The 16,943-nt window shown below is 36.4% G+C and overlaps 2 protein-coding genes across 3 annotated transcripts; one reads left to right on the forward strand and one right to left on the reverse strand.

Annotated features, from left to right (window-relative positions):
• The first annotated feature begins 2,223 nt into the window (after positions 1-2,223).
• LOC107764375 (uncharacterized) lies at positions 2,224-12,481 on the forward strand. 2 transcript variants are annotated; one of them, XM_016582939.2, is made up of 4 exons: positions 2,224-2,730; positions 3,738-3,807; positions 3,910-3,982; positions 12,216-12,481. In XM_016582939.2, exons 1-3 carry the CDS (start codon positions 2,326-2,328, stop codon positions 3,960-3,962), a joined length of 528 nt encoding a protein of 175 aa, XP_016438425.1. In that variant the 5' UTR covers positions 2,224-2,325; the 3' UTR covers positions 3,963-3,982; positions 12,216-12,481. The 2 variants fall into 2 exon arrangements, with proteins under 2 accessions (XP_016438425.1, XP_016438417.1); XM_016582931.2 differs by having other exon boundaries at positions 2,227-2,730; positions 3,910-4,002.
• Positions 12,482-13,992: 1,511 nt separating this feature from the next.
• Positions 13,993-16,337, reverse strand: LOC107764364 (staphylococcal-like nuclease CAN2). The gene is made up of 9 exons (XM_016582921.2): positions 16,003-16,337; positions 15,750-15,805; positions 15,494-15,608; positions 15,278-15,391; positions 15,010-15,197; positions 14,867-14,923; positions 14,623-14,782; positions 14,473-14,541; positions 13,993-14,400 (listed from the first exon to the last, which is right to left on the reverse strand). Exons 1-9 carry the CDS (start codon positions 16,147-16,149, stop codon positions 14,296-14,298), a joined length of 1,011 nt encoding a protein of 336 aa, XP_016438407.1. The 5' UTR covers positions 16,150-16,337; the 3' UTR covers positions 13,993-14,295.
• Positions 16,338-16,943: the final 606 nt, after the last annotated feature.

Consider the following 16,943-nt stretch of genomic DNA (forward strand, 5'->3'; position numbering starts at 1 on the left):
ATAAATATTATGTATATAATAAAAAATCTAGATAACATTTGAGGTTATCTAGATAAAAATTATTGTAAATAAAAATTAGCGGTGTTTAATATTTCTTAGTAAAATATATATTTTACGTATATTAAATAAATAGTAAATAAATTTTATATATATTTACTATTTGCGATCTAGATAAATCTGTCATCTTTATTTCTTTCGGTAAACAAGAAAATAAATGGAACAGATATTTTGTCAGATCTTAGATTTCTGTTAAAAATTAAAATGTGTTTAGTGTTATGACTAAAAGTACACCTTAGTGCTCCATGTGGAAGAATATGTATGACTTTGAGTCTAAAGCCAAAGATAATGTATGATTTTAGGCTTTTTCTCAGTGTTATGACTAAAAGTGCACCACTTTGTTAAAGTAAATGGACTATTAGTGCTTCATGTGAAAGAATATGTATGACTTTGAGTCTAAAGCCAAAGATAATGTATGGTTTTGGGTTTTTCTCTATTTTATTTGAATAAAAGTTGAAGTTTTGCGAGTGGAAGAAAAATTTTTACCCAAAAACTACCCTAAACCAGCTTTGGGAACTTGGAAATTTTTTAATCCCCCCCCCCCCGAAAAAAAATATGATCATATTTCATAAATGATGTACGATCAAAAGTATGTATTTTTATATATGAATCGCCTCGTATTTTTGCTCTATTCTTGTTGGTGTGTAATTGCAATGAGTTAAGCTAATTTATGGTGTTTATATGTGTAGGAATCAATTTTGGAGTCAAATGGATTGAATGCGCATGAGTTGGAGCTAAAAAAGGAAGAAAATGGACAAGTGCCGAATTCTAGAGTCCAGGGTAGCGCGACGTGCTACATGTGGCACTAGAAACAGAAGACCAAAAATTTCAAGCGTCCAGGCTAGCGCGATGCACTGCCTAGGGCGTCCAATCTCAAAAATTATTCTATTTCGACTTGGAGAAGATCTTTTGGGTCCTAGATGCCCCTAACTCGTATAAACAAGGTTCTTACCCTAATCTGGAGGATATCTAACATATTTTGGGAGGAGAACATGCCACTTTGGAGGCAGAGAACACAAACCTCGCTTGGAAGGAGCTTCTAAGTAGTTTTCTTCTCTTCTCTTCTTAAACTTTATAGCTCATTAGTTCTAATGTTGTGGGTGCTACATGAACGTTGTAGTTTGAAACTTGAATTATTCTTATTATTTTATCATATTGATTTATTAATTCAATCATGCGCTTAATTATTTGATTGCTTGATCACCAATTAAATATTATCTACAAATCTAGGATTGAACTAAGGAGAGGGAATTTTAGGTTGCATATAGGATTGAATAGTGCAAGATCTTGAACCTGAATTACGGGAAACCGATTTGCGGTTAGGATAAGGATATACCTAATCGCCTTGCTTGGTTACTATACGGGAATTATTAACGCGTTCTTGTTAATCCTAATTCCATAGGAATATATGCTCTAGATTAGCTTGAATAAGCGAGTTTTACTTCGGGAGAATACTACGAGTAATATTAACCATGTCAATCAATAAACCAAATAAATTAATTAGACAATTTAAGTGGAAGATTCAACGGAATATTTTCTCTGTGAATTCGTATCTAAGCTTGCCGAGTTGTTTTCTTTGATCTCCTAGTTTACGACTCTAGATTAGTTATATTTAATAAGTACACTTTATAAAATCGTTGGAATAGATTAATTATTTTAGTTTAATTTAAATGATAGTTAATCGTAAGTCCTCGTGGAAACAATACTCTACTTATCACTTTATTATTTGTCGACCACGTACGCTTGCGTGTGCGTTTGAGAGTAACAATAAACAAATAATGTTTTTTTTTAAAAATAAAATCAAAATCTATGACCAAACGGAACGATTCTTAATTTTGACACATCGCCAAAAAATGCACAAAATGACCTTCTCAAATGTCAAATAAACTAATTTTTCAAAGTTCAATTATGTAGGATTATGTTGGGTTGTTGTTGTTGTTTCAAAATTCAGCTATGGGAACCTTTTCTTCTTCTGAGTAATTTTTATGAATATTAAAACATCTTCTATGGCCACTTGATTAAAAAAAATCAATGTGCGGTCCCAAGTCCCAACGTCTAAGCATTAAAAATCTCATTACGAAAAGAAAAGATAAAAAGATTTTTTACAAAGGAAGAGAAGAACATTAAGATCCAATTTCTATTTTAAAAATCAATTTTGTGGGTGTTCACAAATAGTGATATTAAATAATAAATATTCCTTTTAGGCACTCTACAATTACTCAAAATTCAAAAAGTAGAGGCCTAGTGGGTTTTTTCCTGTGACGTTTTATGGGGAAATCGGTTCCTTCGCCAAATAGAATCCAAGATTTTGCCAGAATTATCAGCAGCTCCAATAACAGAATCCACGGCCCGACCCAGGTCAAACCACCCGCATCCAGAATTAGGTCACTTCCATCCGCAAAGTCCAGGGCGGTGGTCGGCGGCGATTCATCGGAGCGGCGGCTAAAGTTGAAGACGAAGAACATGGAAGAAGCAAGCTCTAACTCCAATTCGAATACTTCTTCGTCAAACCAACAGCGGCAACGGGTACCCCTTGCTGACGTGGTGGCTGACTGTGTGAAGCGGTGGTTCCAGGACACTCTCAAGGAGGCTAAAGCCGGTGATATTAGCATGCAGGTCCTTGTTGGTCAGATGTATTATAGTGGCTATGGTATTTCCAGAGATGCACAGAAGGTGATTGATTTTTTGCTTCCGTTGATTTTGTTTTTTGGCTTGTCTTAGTTCTCTATATAGTGCTCGTATTTTTCTTAGAATCTAGAAACTTAGTGATGTATAAATAACCTAATTTAGAGATTCATGCTTTCTATTGACAAGAGAAAACCCCATAAAACATATTGTTGGAGAGCATTCTGAACTTAGAATTGCATTTAACTTTTTTTTGTTTTGATGAGGATGGTGTCCGGGCCACTTGCATGCAACTTGACTATTCCAGTACCTGCTATCTATCACTAGTACAAGTACCAAAAAAATAGAGTAAGCTTGTCCCAGGTTCACTAAAAGAATTCCTTTGTAGTACAGGTACCAGGTAACTCTGTCTACCAAGACTTACATAGATAGGAAGAAATTACCTAGTATTTTTTGTCTGCGTGGAGTTTACAATTGAACATTTGACACTCTTTGTGCTTACATAGAGTGAAGTTGAACTGTTGAACTTTGGGAAAAACAGCTGAGAACAAATGTTTATCATTGTCAAGCACATGAAATATCTTCAAATTTGAAATTCAAGCATGTGTTTGCCTTGTAATACGAGAAGATACACATAATTAAGAGAATGTGTCCACCATGTGAAGACAACAATGGAATTGAACTCGAACTCTTTAATAATTCAAGGAAAAAAAAGAAAAGAAACTACAGTGTGCCTGCTCAGTTCAAGTGCTTATTTTCTTCTTAATCAAGGTACACAATAATTATGAGGATTTACCATCATGTATGTGCTTAATTATCTTATCTCTTATTCAAGAAGTGAAAAACCAGAGTGTGCCCGCTCAATTTCATCTATTCTCACTAAAAGTTGCTCAAAATTTTCAAAGTAAAAAAGAAAATAGTACCAATCTTTCATCTGCCCAGAATTAGAGTTCTAGGTATGTTTGAAAGATTGACAGTTCTTCGGTTTTCTCTCTCTATTTGTTGTGTCTGAGGATGTGGGAAATGCTTCTACCGATTGATCCATTTGGGTACAGGGAAGAGCCTGGATTAACCGAGCTTCAAAGAGTCGGTCATCAGCGTGGAAAGTGAGTGATAAACGCCCAGGTATGTAGACGTTGGGTTTACTGCTTATATTGGTTTGGCATTGTTGTATATTAGTCCAATTAGGTGTTCATCTTTTTCTTATCTTTTTTTTTTCCTTTTTAGGCTATAATGCTAGTGATTCTGATTCTGATGATACTGTGGAGGACGCAAAGTAAAATTGAAGCACTTTTCACGGGTAAAACAAGCTATAGCATCGTAAGTTACAATTGCGTTAATTTCTTTCACCCTTGTTGTGCAAACTTTTGAGGTTACGGTCTTGTTCTACTTTATTTCTTAGTTGATTGAAAATTACTGCACTTGGTAGGATGTCGAATCTCATGTGGTGTATTACAATGTCACTCTAACTAGATTACTTGATATTTGATAATTTCTTTAGCATTAAGCATTTCTGTCACATTATGGATCGTCTAAAGACCATACACTTGAACTTTTATCATTTGTATAACATATGGCAATGATTTGAGGGTCTTTATAGCGTACATGGGGTTGATGTACATGTTATTTTTTGGGGTATATATTAAGATATTTTGTTAATATTGAACTAAGATGGTGTCAAAATTACGATCAGTTGTAAATACATCAGAACTCTAGTACGGGATTTCTTTTTGCACCATAAGTATAAATGGAAGAAAAAAGAATATTTAACCCTCCTTACGTACTTTTCATACCTTTATATATATATATATATTCTGCCATTTTTTTTCTCGCCAAAATCAGCCAAAAAAATGCAGAAGAAGCTATATTCCGAGCTTATTTCTTTCTGGTGTTCAGCTTTCTTGTCCAACTTACAGCAGCTTCTGCCACTGGCGTAGGTTATACCAATGATACATTAAATATTGAATAAATTCCATTGTAAAATTGCAATATATCTGCTGATGACCTCCACTTACTTTTATACGAGCAACACAAACTGAATATGAACTAGATTACTTGATATTTGATAATTTCTTTAGGTGTTTGATCTCCATCTCTCCTTATTAGTCGGTGGACTTAACTTCTTTTGTTAGTCGTGATTGAGAATAAAGTTGAAAACTTTTCTTTAGGGCCAATCTCCACGCTAGATGTCAGACCAAAATTGCATACAGTTGCTATTACCCACCATGAAGCCAAATGAACTTAGAGAAACTCTTTCTTCCCTTTATGATTCCTTCCCACAAGCATGTCCTGTATGTTGCATGAGAACAAAACCTTCCTCCACATGGCATCTTCCAAGCATGCGAATCTCCGTAGCTATTTTCTCATCAGAGTTTGGTCTAATATGTTCTTTGCAGATCCCCATAGTCCTGCTTTAATTGGGGCTATGATCTTATTTCACCCTACAAATGCCATCTCCTTTCTCCATAAGCTCCACTGCAGAAAAAGTCCTTTTGTAGTTTTTCAATCCTCATGCTAATCAATGCTTGAACAATGATATGAAGCATGTGGGGACACTTATAAGTGCCGCCTTTACAAGAATTTTCTTGCTGCCCTCAAACAAGAATTGTCTATTCTATCCTTCAAATCTCTTTCAATCCTCTGTATCATGGTAGTCTCAGTTCAGTGTCCTTAAAATTTCCTTCTAGAAATAGGCCCATGTATGTAGCTGAAATGTTAGCCAACTCATACCACAAGCTGATGCTAATTCTAGAATGCTTTGTACTTCTCCAATCAGTAATAATTCCGAGTTTCCCAGGTTTACGTGTAGTCCAGATACAACTTCAAACCAAATCATGTGCTGCACAAGAATCGTACTTGTCTTGTCTGTGCTTCGGAAGATGGACGATGCCGCTATAAAAGACTGAAATAGAGATGTCGTCATCTTCCTCCATTGCTTACCTCACGGCCGCTCAAGAAACCTCTAGCTATGGTTGTTCCACCAAATCACCAATGATGTCAATAGGTCTACTACCTGTACTCAATCAGTCAATAAATGCATATATCTCGATTGCCAAGTAGCTATATGAATCCTCTATATTCATTCCGCTTTACTTACAATATTTAATTTCAAACTGTATAATTTGTTTTCTAAAGCTATTTGGGTTTTCTAAATTTAGAAATTCTCTAAACTCACACTCATCCCTACACAAACAAGTCTAAACCAGAATAAAATCTCTGATTGTTACTATTTGATGCTATTTTTTCTCCCCTTTTTCCTTATTGTCTTTTGTCTCCCTTGTTTTTCTTTCTTCCCCCTCTTTCTTCTTCTTCTTCTTCTACTTCCTTTTTCTTCCTTTCCACCTTTTCTTGAGCTTCTATCAGAAACAACCTCTCTACCTCTCCAGGTAGGGGTAAGATCTGCGTACACACTACCCTCCCCATACCCCACCTGTGGGATTATACTGGGTTTGTTGTTGTTGTTGTTGTATATCTGATCTAATGCAAGCTAGAAATCTTCATAGTGGATATTCAAAATATTTCCACCTCTTCTATTTTCCCCAAAGGCCATTCAGAGAAGGACATATATAGTTCACATGGTCATAGAACATTTTGATAACCCTGGTTTATCACATCTCAATGTCTAGCCTATTGTCTCATTAGCAAGCATACTTGCATCCAAAATCTCTCCCTCAAACAAAAGCATTCTGATTTTTAGATGTGAGCTTATAATATGAGACCTTTACTGACAACACCTTTGCTACAATCTTTTACATCCCTACAAAGTCAAAGTAAAAAATCTTTAATAACCATTGCCCTCCCCCCCTCTCTAATCATGATTATGTATGAGTAACTAAAGCTTCGTTCAAAGAACACACATTGGTAGAAGTGATCCATGCACTTCATTGCATCATTTCTTGCCACGTCCCAATCATGTTGAGAAAATGTTTTAGTGAGACCATTCAGTCCAAGTGCTTTATCATTCGGGGCTCGAGCAACTTTCTACAGCTTGTTAGACATTATCAAAGCTCAGAAGTTTTCTTAAGCTCTACCTTTTGTTCATGGCTAATACCTAAGTTGCTCCCACTCTTCACTTTCGGTGCCGCACCTGTGTCAGCATGACACCAATGCTGGTGTGGGTGTGGGTGTGGGATCTGTATCGGATTTAGTCAATCTATTTTGGGTACTTTGACCAAAAGCTAGGGAGAAATTCGAGACAAGATACAGTTTGATTCTTGAAATCAAAACCAAATTTAGGGTAGCTTTGATGTGAGTATTGCCGCCGTTGTGGAAGGCCTTGAATGGATCCTGCAAGAACCAGTTCTTGCTTCTTTTGTTTCTTTTTCTTTTTTAAGGGAGAGGAGTAGAGAGCTCTATGACGGGAATTGGGGAAAGTTCAGGAGTAATAGAGTTCTTAAATGAGGCTTAATATTGGAGTTTACCTGTTAAAAAATATTGTATCCTTTGATCTCCCCTATAAAAAAATCAATGTAGTGAAAGCTTGACACATTTGCTAAGTCTTCAAGAGCTTCATTCCTATAAGAATTAGAGTTCCAGTCCAAAAGTATAAAAATTAATTTTCAATTGTGAATGAAAGATAACTGTACAAAAGTTATTTCTTATAATATTTATAAGTCTCATGATTTAGGCATATTTTTATAATGCTATTTCTAGATATTTAAATTATTTTTAGCCAAATACCCGCACATGTATTTGAACCTAGATCCGTACCCCTGGTCTGAAAATTTAGATCATGAAGGTTCCGACCTCAAGATACGCACCCATAACACGCATCGGAGTCCGAGCAACTTCGGCTAATACTCTGCAATTCAACACCTCCATGACGGGCCTCAAGATTTACTTTTCCTGATTTAGTGTTTGTAAATATTGTAGAAATTTCCCCCTAACTTCATTATCCCCGGGAGCTCCTGTTCATTGATTTAAATTTATATATTTTCAAGGAAGCTATATCTTTTACTTTTATGAGCTCTAGGCGTACGACATAAAAACTTGATTTTTCCTTTAAAAGTTCAGTGCAATCTCCCCTTTTCAACCAATTTTTGCGGGAATAGTTTCCACCATATCTCATGTGAGTAACAACTTCCTATAAGTATTTTTTTAAAGTTCTTTTCTTTCTAAGCAGTGGAATAGAATAACCCGGCTGAAGCAGTGTTGTGAAGAGCGTGAAGCGAGGAAAGCGACAAGCCGCTTTTCGCAAGCGTGAAGCGAAGCACTCGCTTTTTTGAAGTGAAGCGGAATTAAGAAAAATATTAAAATAAATACTGCATAGACAACACATGTTACACATGTAACTGCCAATACTAAAAAAATTGGCAGTGAGACTAAGAACAAAAGATGAAAAATTAAAGGAAAAAACAAATGGAAACATTTCGCTGCAATTTTAAGGACTGAAACGAAAATAAGAAGAAGAAGAAGAAGAGAACGAGAAAAAGAACTGAAGGGGAAAAAAAAATTGGCAGCATTTCGCTGCTATTTTAAGCACTAAGAAGTAGAAGAAGAAGAAGAAGCGGACGCTTCTCGCTTATTTGTGAAGAAGAAGAAAACATACCTGGCGCTTCTCGCTTTTTTGGCAAAAGCGGGCGCTGAAGCGAGCGCTTTTCACAACACTAGGTTGAAGCGTAATGATCTTACGTCTGTAATGCATTTTATGTCCCATAATAGGTCCCATTCTTATACTCTTTTCTGTAAGTACCTATTCCAAAAGCTCGGTGCAATTTGCATGAAATCTATTATTCGTCTTCAAACTAGTGAGTTTCAATAAATCTGTAACCAGAAAAATAAATTGTTTTTTCCCATAAGTATTTCTTTTATTAATTCTGTATTGGAGAAAGGAATTATTTTTTTTGCCTGATCTTGTCATCCTAAGTCTTCCCATTATTCTCTTCTTTCCGTTTCAGATTGTTCAATTCCTTTGAACAATTTTTCAATGTTTGTCTCTAACTTGCGAACAACTTTTTGTACATATTTAATTCCTTAATGCTCTTAGGCCTTAGCTTCTTGAAGCTTGGTTCTCCTTCAACAGAATAGCTATCCCTCCCTTTACTCTTTAACCATCATTTTGAAGTTTTGTTGCTCTAATGTTGTATTTTAGGATCTGAAATATGGAAGCCCTCTGTGTATCCTGTTCTCTAATAAATATGGCCAATCTCAGATATTGGTTTAGGCAACTCAAGAAGCTGCCCTATTCATCCGTGTGAATTTACGAATCTCTCTTCCCACTTAGTAGTTTTGTATCAAATGTCTTTCTGGTCTTTCTATTATGGAAACTCTTGTCCTATTCATGCACATGAACTTTTTTCGTGATAAAGGTATAATCACGGCTCCACTAGTAAAAAGGTAATCTTAGAAATCCTCCGTGACCTCCCTGGTAATTTTATTTTATCTTTTTTTAACGGTGGTGGTGTCCTAGCCATTTTGTTCGCACCCCAACTATCACCATGTACCTGTTATCTTCTATCAGCACATGTAACAAGTAACTTTACCACTAAAGCTTAATTAGATCGGAAGAATTCAACTAGCGTTTTCTCCCTTAATTTTCTTTCTACTTTATTTTTTGCTTGGTCACACCCAGTGTTTTAAAAGGCATTTTCGGGGCTAGTCCTGGGGCGAACCTTAGGGCGAGGTGCACAAAAAATATTGCGAGGCGATGATGGAGGGCAAAAGTCTCAGGAGGCGTACGCCCAGCAATTCGGGGCGTACGCTCGGGCATTGAGGCGCGTTTTTGTAGTGAGGCGCGCCCAAGAGACTTTTCAAATTAAAACAAAATTTGTTGAATAAGTCCTTAAAAATATAATGCCCAAATTCTCTAAAGTCCGCTTGTAATTACTCAAAAGTTTTAAAAAGGAACTGAAACATTAAAGTTAAAAGTCAAGACCTTTTTTTATTGCTAGAACCCCTAATTTATTGTCTTTCCCTATTCTTTATCTTGTCCGCTAGTCTGCTACTATCTCCCAAAAACAACGAACAATCAATTTTTTTTATGCAAATACAAAGAAAATCCATTCTCTTCCATAGCAACAAGTTCAAATTGCAGGTTCGTCATCCTTTATGTTCGTCCACATAGAGAACTTTATTCTTTCAACTCAAGTTACTTGTGCTTGTAAGTGGCATATAATGGATTGTTTTGACTAGTTTTTTGTGGGATGGAGCATATCTATATATATTTTTCACTTATTTATAGTTTTCTTTATTTATATATATTTTTTACTTATGTATAATTTTCTTTAATTTTTATGCAATTTTACCTATTTAAGAATATTTACTGTATTTATATTATTTTATAAAATATTAAAAATTAAATACCTATGGACTTACGCCCCGTGCCTCGGAGCTTACGCTTCGCTGAGGCATATGTAAAACGCCTCGCCTTAGGCCCATGCCTTTTAAAATACTGGTCACACCCTTCGGTGCCCTCCTTGAACATTCTATCAGAGTGCAATTGCTCGTCGATGCAATTGCATTAAAATTCCGTGCTATTTGCCTTGTATTGCATTGAGTTGCTGACTCCATGGCCTATTTGGTTCTAAACTATAGGTTCTTATGTATATCCAGTTGTACTTGATTAAAAAAAAATGGTATATCCAGTTGTAGCAATGAAGGATTTAGCTGACTTTGTTGCGCAACATAGTGCTAAATGCCTATTACATAAGCAATTGGGTTTAGGTGAGAGGGACTAGTAGGTATTAGCGAGACAAGTGGTAACAGTTTGCTGTGTGCACTGCATGTCGAAAACTTAGGTTTAGAGTTAGGCATAGATGCAGTTTCTGATACTGATCTTGTCCCAATTTTCGAAAAAGGGGTTTCTTCAGATCCACAATGACAAATATTTGAAACAAGAAAGTTTGGGTACTAGTTCTGCATGCATGCAAATCTATTATTTTCTGGGTCTATATTAGAATTAATAGTTATATATTCTTGTATGGTTTAAAAATTTCTATCTAACGGAAACAAATGGACTGTAACTAAATTGAAAGGCATGTAGTCATGTAGATCGCCATAGGAAAAGACATGTGAATTTTTATATTTCCTTTGTTTCTGCTGATATCTTTTTTAAAAAAAAAAATTCCCCCACCCCTTCTATGAACTAGTATTATCAGCATAAACAAGGTAATATTCTTCTTGAGCCAACCTCAGGGGTTGGCCTGGTGGCAATTGACTTGAGCCTAAACCCACTGGGTGCAAACAATTTCTGAGGGCCATCGGACTGGGTAAAACCTGAATTAACTGTGGTGCACTTGCGGGAAACTCCTTGCCGAGGGCCTGTGCACCCCCGGGATTAGTCGGGGCTCAAAGAGACTCGGACACCCGGTGCAAAATCAAAAAAAATATTCTTCTTGAGCCTTTAAGCTAAAGGGTTAACCATTGAGCACTCAGATTTGGAGATCTGTCAGAAGCTTTTGGCATTTGAATCTCTAGCTTATGAGGGACCTGCCTAATATAGTAACTGTTTCCTAATGGCGTCTCATGGAAGTGAATGATTGAAGGTTAAAATATTTATCAAGGGCCTGGAGAGGTGAAACTTATAGCACCGCAACTAAATAACTATTCCTTCTGCTCCAAAATAGACCCAAAAGAAAATCATAGATTTGCATGTATCAGCAAAAACTTCCATTATCTGTAAGTGGAAATTAGAGTTGTAATATGTTTGCTTCTTGTGGACTGCTAAAGTGGAGGAAGTTTCTGCTCTCCTTTTCCCTAAAAAGAACAGTAAAATAGATCTCATATCGGTTTCTAGAAGGGAAAAGGAAACTAAGCATTACTTATAATTGTATTTGATATAGACTAGGCCCTTCTAACCTTGATTGATGTCAAGGTAACAGGAAGCAGAATAAGATGACTGTCTATGTTCAAGGCTAGATATAAAGTTGCTTGAAAGGCATTTAAGATGGCACTTTTTCCACAGAAGAGGGAACAAACTTGACTATTTTGTCCTCCTAATGGCAATCTATTTTTTAGTGTGGCTACTTTTTGCTCCACCACTTGGGCTTTTTTTTTGGTTCTGCCAAAGTAAGAGATAATAATTTGCTCATTCGCAATTTTAGTCAAGTCTTCACTAGTTTCTCCTTGTCTTTTGACGCATTTTATGCATTTCCATTTTGGTTCACTCATTGGTTCAATACATGGAGTAGGTTTTGATTTTTGGGCATTTACGAGATTGTTTCTTACCAAGTAAAACGTGAGCCAATGTGCTTATTTTTAGGAAGCAAAGTGTGCAGGATATGACGACAGAAATACAACTATTGCCTGCAATTCTTTAGAGTGCTAGGAAAACTAACTTTTTGTCAGCTATATAACCTCTTTTCTTTAGTGGTTGTCCTTTTTTTTTTTTTTTGGGGGGGGGGGGGGTTACATGAAACATGGAGTCTGGCGAGTTATCCAATCATCTCAGTAGAAATAAAGTAGACTGTTATATTGTGCTCACAAGTTTATTTTGGCGTCCTTGATTTTCTTTTGCCCACAATGGGGCACATCATAGTTTCCATGCTTGAAACTTTATATCCTATAATACACTAATTATAATTTGTTTTATGCAGTGTATTTTTGTGCTATGCCTATGCCAGCTGCCAATCCTTTGCAGTTTTGTAACAGACGTTGAACTGGACTTACTGTTCTGATCTTCATGGTCGTTTTTCATTGAATTACTCCATGTCCATAATGTTATTTTGCCTAAGTGGACTTATAGCAAATCACTTTCTTTACATTAGTTTATTTTCTCTGTGTCATGGTGGTTTGGTCTTGTAATTCTGGCTTAACTGGGAAGAAAACTGGAAAGGCAATCATTCTTTGTTTAGTTCGTCAAGTCTGCTTTAGTGGATTTTGCTTTTCAAGTCTTCGTGTTTGTTGAATGAACATTTGAAACCTCAAGTTGCTTTGGTGTAGTTGCATGCCGGAGAGTTGTTCCATTTGTGGTAAACATCGATAACATTTTGTAGCTTATGTTGAACGAGATCCTAAATGGGAAACGAGAAGTGGGGGAAAAAAAGTTTAAAAAATGGAGATCGTTCTAGTGGTACCACTCAAGGGTGGTCTTGCGTTCAATAAAGTTGGTAAATATTATGGGAGATTAATGCTTAATTGTTTTCTTCTTGTTTATCTACGGCTTGATGGATAGATACTTGGTAATAGCCAGATTTATTAGTGGTAATTGAAAAATAACAACAATTTCAAAAGCAATCGAAATTTAGCCACTTTTCATGTAAAGATAAATCTGAAAGAAAACACCGTTCAAAATCCGATAAATATTCCAGCATAGATATTCCTTTATCGATGGCTGACCTCGCTCTGGGGTTGTGTCTCGATCTCCTATGTGCGAAATATAAGGGACTAGTTCCTATAGAGATTCCCCTTGGTTTAATTCCACGCCTTATGACGAAACGGGAGAAAGCTTTTTGGCCAATTCTAGGTCAGTGCTTTTTGGCCAATTCAAGGTCAGTCGTGAGCTGTAGGAAAAGATAGTAGCGAACCAGAAGAAATTGGAGAAGGTGGAACCAAGGTACTACACTAAACTAGGCGTTACCTGGGGCCGCACGACTGCCTTTCACGAAGGGAAAGTTTCATTCTTTATAGCCGTTACGAAAGCTAGAGAGATGGCTATATCTTTTTGATGAATCTGATTCCAGTATAATATGCTGGAAATTCATACACATGTGCTCCAATCTCCAGTATATTATGATGGAACTTTCCGTGTGTTTCCAGCATAATATGTTGGAAGTTCATATGCAGGTAGGGCTGTGCATGGATCAGATCGGATCGGATTTAGCACATTTCGGATTTTACAAAATGCAATCCGAATCCGAATTAATATCGGATCGGATCAGATTTTAAAGTTTGGATCAGATTGGATTTTCGAATTTCGAATCGGATTATTATGCCTCAAAGTTGCAAACTCATGTGTATATTTTCTTTGTAAAATAGGTAATACATGAAGAAAAGTTCATGTTTATGCAATTATGAGAGTACTATGGTACCAATATAGCTAAATCCAACAATTGTAAAGGTAATAACTTGGAGGAAGATGTAAAGGAAGTACTGACTATTCGAAATTAAAGTTTAATATTTATACATGCTCTAATAGTTTCGGGGATCGGATCGGATTACAATTATACCAATCTGAATATCCGAAATTTTAATAAACACAATCCGAAATCCGAAATTGAGCGGATCGGTTCGAATTTCGGATATCCGATTCAAATGAACAGCCCTATACGTAGGTGCATCAATCTCCAGTATATTATGCTATAACTTTTCCTGTTGCAGTAACATACGCTAACTATTTTTTGATTACCCGTCCGAAAACTGGCTAGCCCGTGCTATGAAAACCGGAGCGCCTGGTAGATTTATAGAAAAAATGTTCTGATGGTAATGCATAGAGTCACCTCGGAAGGAAATAATACATATACAACAAGGAACGTACGATCACACCAATATTGCTTCCTTGGGGTTAAATACTTCAATTACTAGGGGGGCATGTAGCTTCTCCATTGCACCTCATCTATATCAACACAATTTAATCTGGATCGAGCTTTGAATATAATGTTACTCTGGCTTCCTTATGCTTGTGCCTCGGCTTTGTTGAAGCTCTTGTTTTTCAAGAAAAGCAAAGCTTTGTTGGATTTAAGAACGTTGGTTTTCACGTTTCTGCTTCCTCCATTCCCATGGCATTTCAGGATTTCTGGCCGCCCACAAGCCGATTCGTTTTGCTCGAGCTTCTTTCTCCCACTAAAACCATGGAGAAAAATCCTTTAGAAAGATTGCCTTGGTCAGTCTATAGCGACATGAAATTTCAGTTACCTTTTCTAACTCTGGACGCTTGTCATACGCAGTATAGTGCCAAGCCAAGCCCTTCTTCAGCATCACTTCCTATAAGAGAGGTCAAGTCAGGACTACTAGACTCTTAATTGAGTAACTGGGAGAAGAAATTGCTGTATCGGATTTCAGTACCTGTACAAATATGCCATTGCAGTATATATCTCCTACGCTGCGGCCGTAGCGATCCTCCTCATAAACTAAGACCCTTAAACTCTTGCCCTGAACAACTTTAGTTAGTTCTTCCGTGGCCTCTTTACCATATGGCATTGCGCTTTCTGGTGCATCTATTCCCCTGATTTCTTATTCATTCGTTATTTACCAGTTTGAAATATACCTAAACTAATGAAAAGACTTTTCCAAGAAAGCGTCTTGATACCTTAATCTGATCCTATATTTTCGAGCAAGAACTTCCTCATTGTTCACTGGTATCACTCTGTTGACAAAAAACTCAACTCAGAGAACTGAAAGTAATGAATGTATGAATGGAAAAACAAATGAAGCTATGCTTATGCAACTGACCGATATCCTGAATCTATGATTTGTTTGTGCAGTTCATCTGCTTTGGGATAATTCTTCTGAGCCCTTGCGTTTGATCTTTGAACTGCCGCAACTTGCACATCTCTTGGGAGACACGATGACTCTCTAGGATCTGTTGTACTAACATATACAGTTACTGTATCTCCATCTGCCACAGCCCTTGCATCCACCTAGCATATAAATACTAGGAGCATTACACTTATTTGAAGATTCAGAGGTTTAACAAGTTTTGAGATTGTAAAATTCTTACAGGGAGAGTATGCAATTCGAACTTGACTCCTTGTGGATGTGATGGAGGAACACCATCACTGCTCAGTTCAACTAGGGAGTGAGGAAGAGGAAGACCATAGAAAGCCAATAACCCCTGAAATCAATATCAAATCTATGACAGTCTAGCTAGACATTATTAACAAGTTGGAAATTTTATGAGATTATTAATTAGTACGTAGTGCCAAGTTATAACTACCTCAACATCTGCTTTCTGATGTCTTTTTAAGGTCTGAATGACAAGCCTTGAAGCTTCTTCAGGTGTTCTAGGAGGAGGCTTTGTTTCTCTCCATGCGTCTGAAAGTTTCTTATACCTTCATTTTTCACCAAGAATGTACGTGTACTCAAAGCCAAGGAAAACAATCACACAAATGCAAAGTAGATACACATAAATTTAAACTAATATTGATAATTGGAGCTAGTATATACTACGAAATTGCTTAATGAAGTTTTACCACTTAGCTTGAGCCTTCTTGGATGAGACAACATGCTTACTCAGTCCTTGAGGAACCTTGAGAAAACACAACAAGGTTTATAATTTTACACAAGATCCAACTGAAACTGAACAACCCGGATCTTAAAATTGCTTGAAAAAAGTATTTAGGACCTCAATTCAGCAATTGGTACAAGGACAATTGACATTTTTCATAAAAAAAACAGAAAATTCAGATTAAAGGAACAGTACAAGCAAAAATAAATTAAAATTACCTGTGAGGTGATTTCAAAGTTGTAGAGATCGTGGGCTAGAGCTGAAACGCCGACGGTGGTATGTGTCACACCGTGATGGCCGAGGGAGTCAGAATCTGCAGAAGGTTTGCAGCATTGACCATACAAGAATCTTAGTGCGTTTCCCATTCTTGGGATCTAAATTATTCCTTTTTTTAGATTCTGGGGAAGCAGAAAAAGATGCCAATATCAAGATGGAATTAACTTAACGGGGAAGCAAGAGGGTTGGATTGGGTTTAGCTTTTAGGTTCGTTGATTGGAGTTGAGGAAAATTGAAGATCAAGTTTAGGGACCAATCAGGCAAAACTTGGTAACGTAGTGAGTTGTGATTGGTTTAAGGATACGTAATATGTACTGTTAATACTTGTGGGTCAATGCCTCAACGGTACTTTAAGGTTCGCAACACTCCGTATCCTACGCGTATATTGATTGTATCTTTTTAAGTTTAATTCAATAAATATTGTTAGTGCTGAAAATATTTATACATCAAGTCCCGGCGGCTTTCCGCAAGATCTTATGATTAAATAATAAATAATATAATAACCCAAATAATCTCTACTTAATTTCTTAAACTAAAAATAATATATATCTATAATTTATGTATACCGACTAGAAAAAATAAATATTGAATCTGATACTAGACTATTAAAACTATATAGATAGGTAAAAGAATTCTTCTATCATCATGGTATGTATGTTAAATTTTTCTCTTTTCGCTTTTGTTTCCAAAGAAAATAATTTAAAAAAAATATTATTAAGCTACACCTTTTACCTTACGAAATTTAAAATACTTCCTTGCCGACCATATTAAGCATCGTATTTAAGTTGAAGCCAAACAACCCCAAAAAATGAGTTGAAGGTCGAACTCGAGCCAAAGGGCCCGATCCAGTAACGAGTTCGAGCCAGTATCGAGCTCACAGACA

The sequence above is a fragment of the Nicotiana tabacum genome, chromosome 4 (genome assembly GCF_000715075.1).
Source record: "Nicotiana tabacum cultivar K326 chromosome 4, ASM71507v2, whole genome shotgun sequence".
Taxonomy (NCBI): Eukaryota; Viridiplantae; Streptophyta; class Magnoliopsida; order Solanales; family Solanaceae; genus Nicotiana; species Nicotiana tabacum.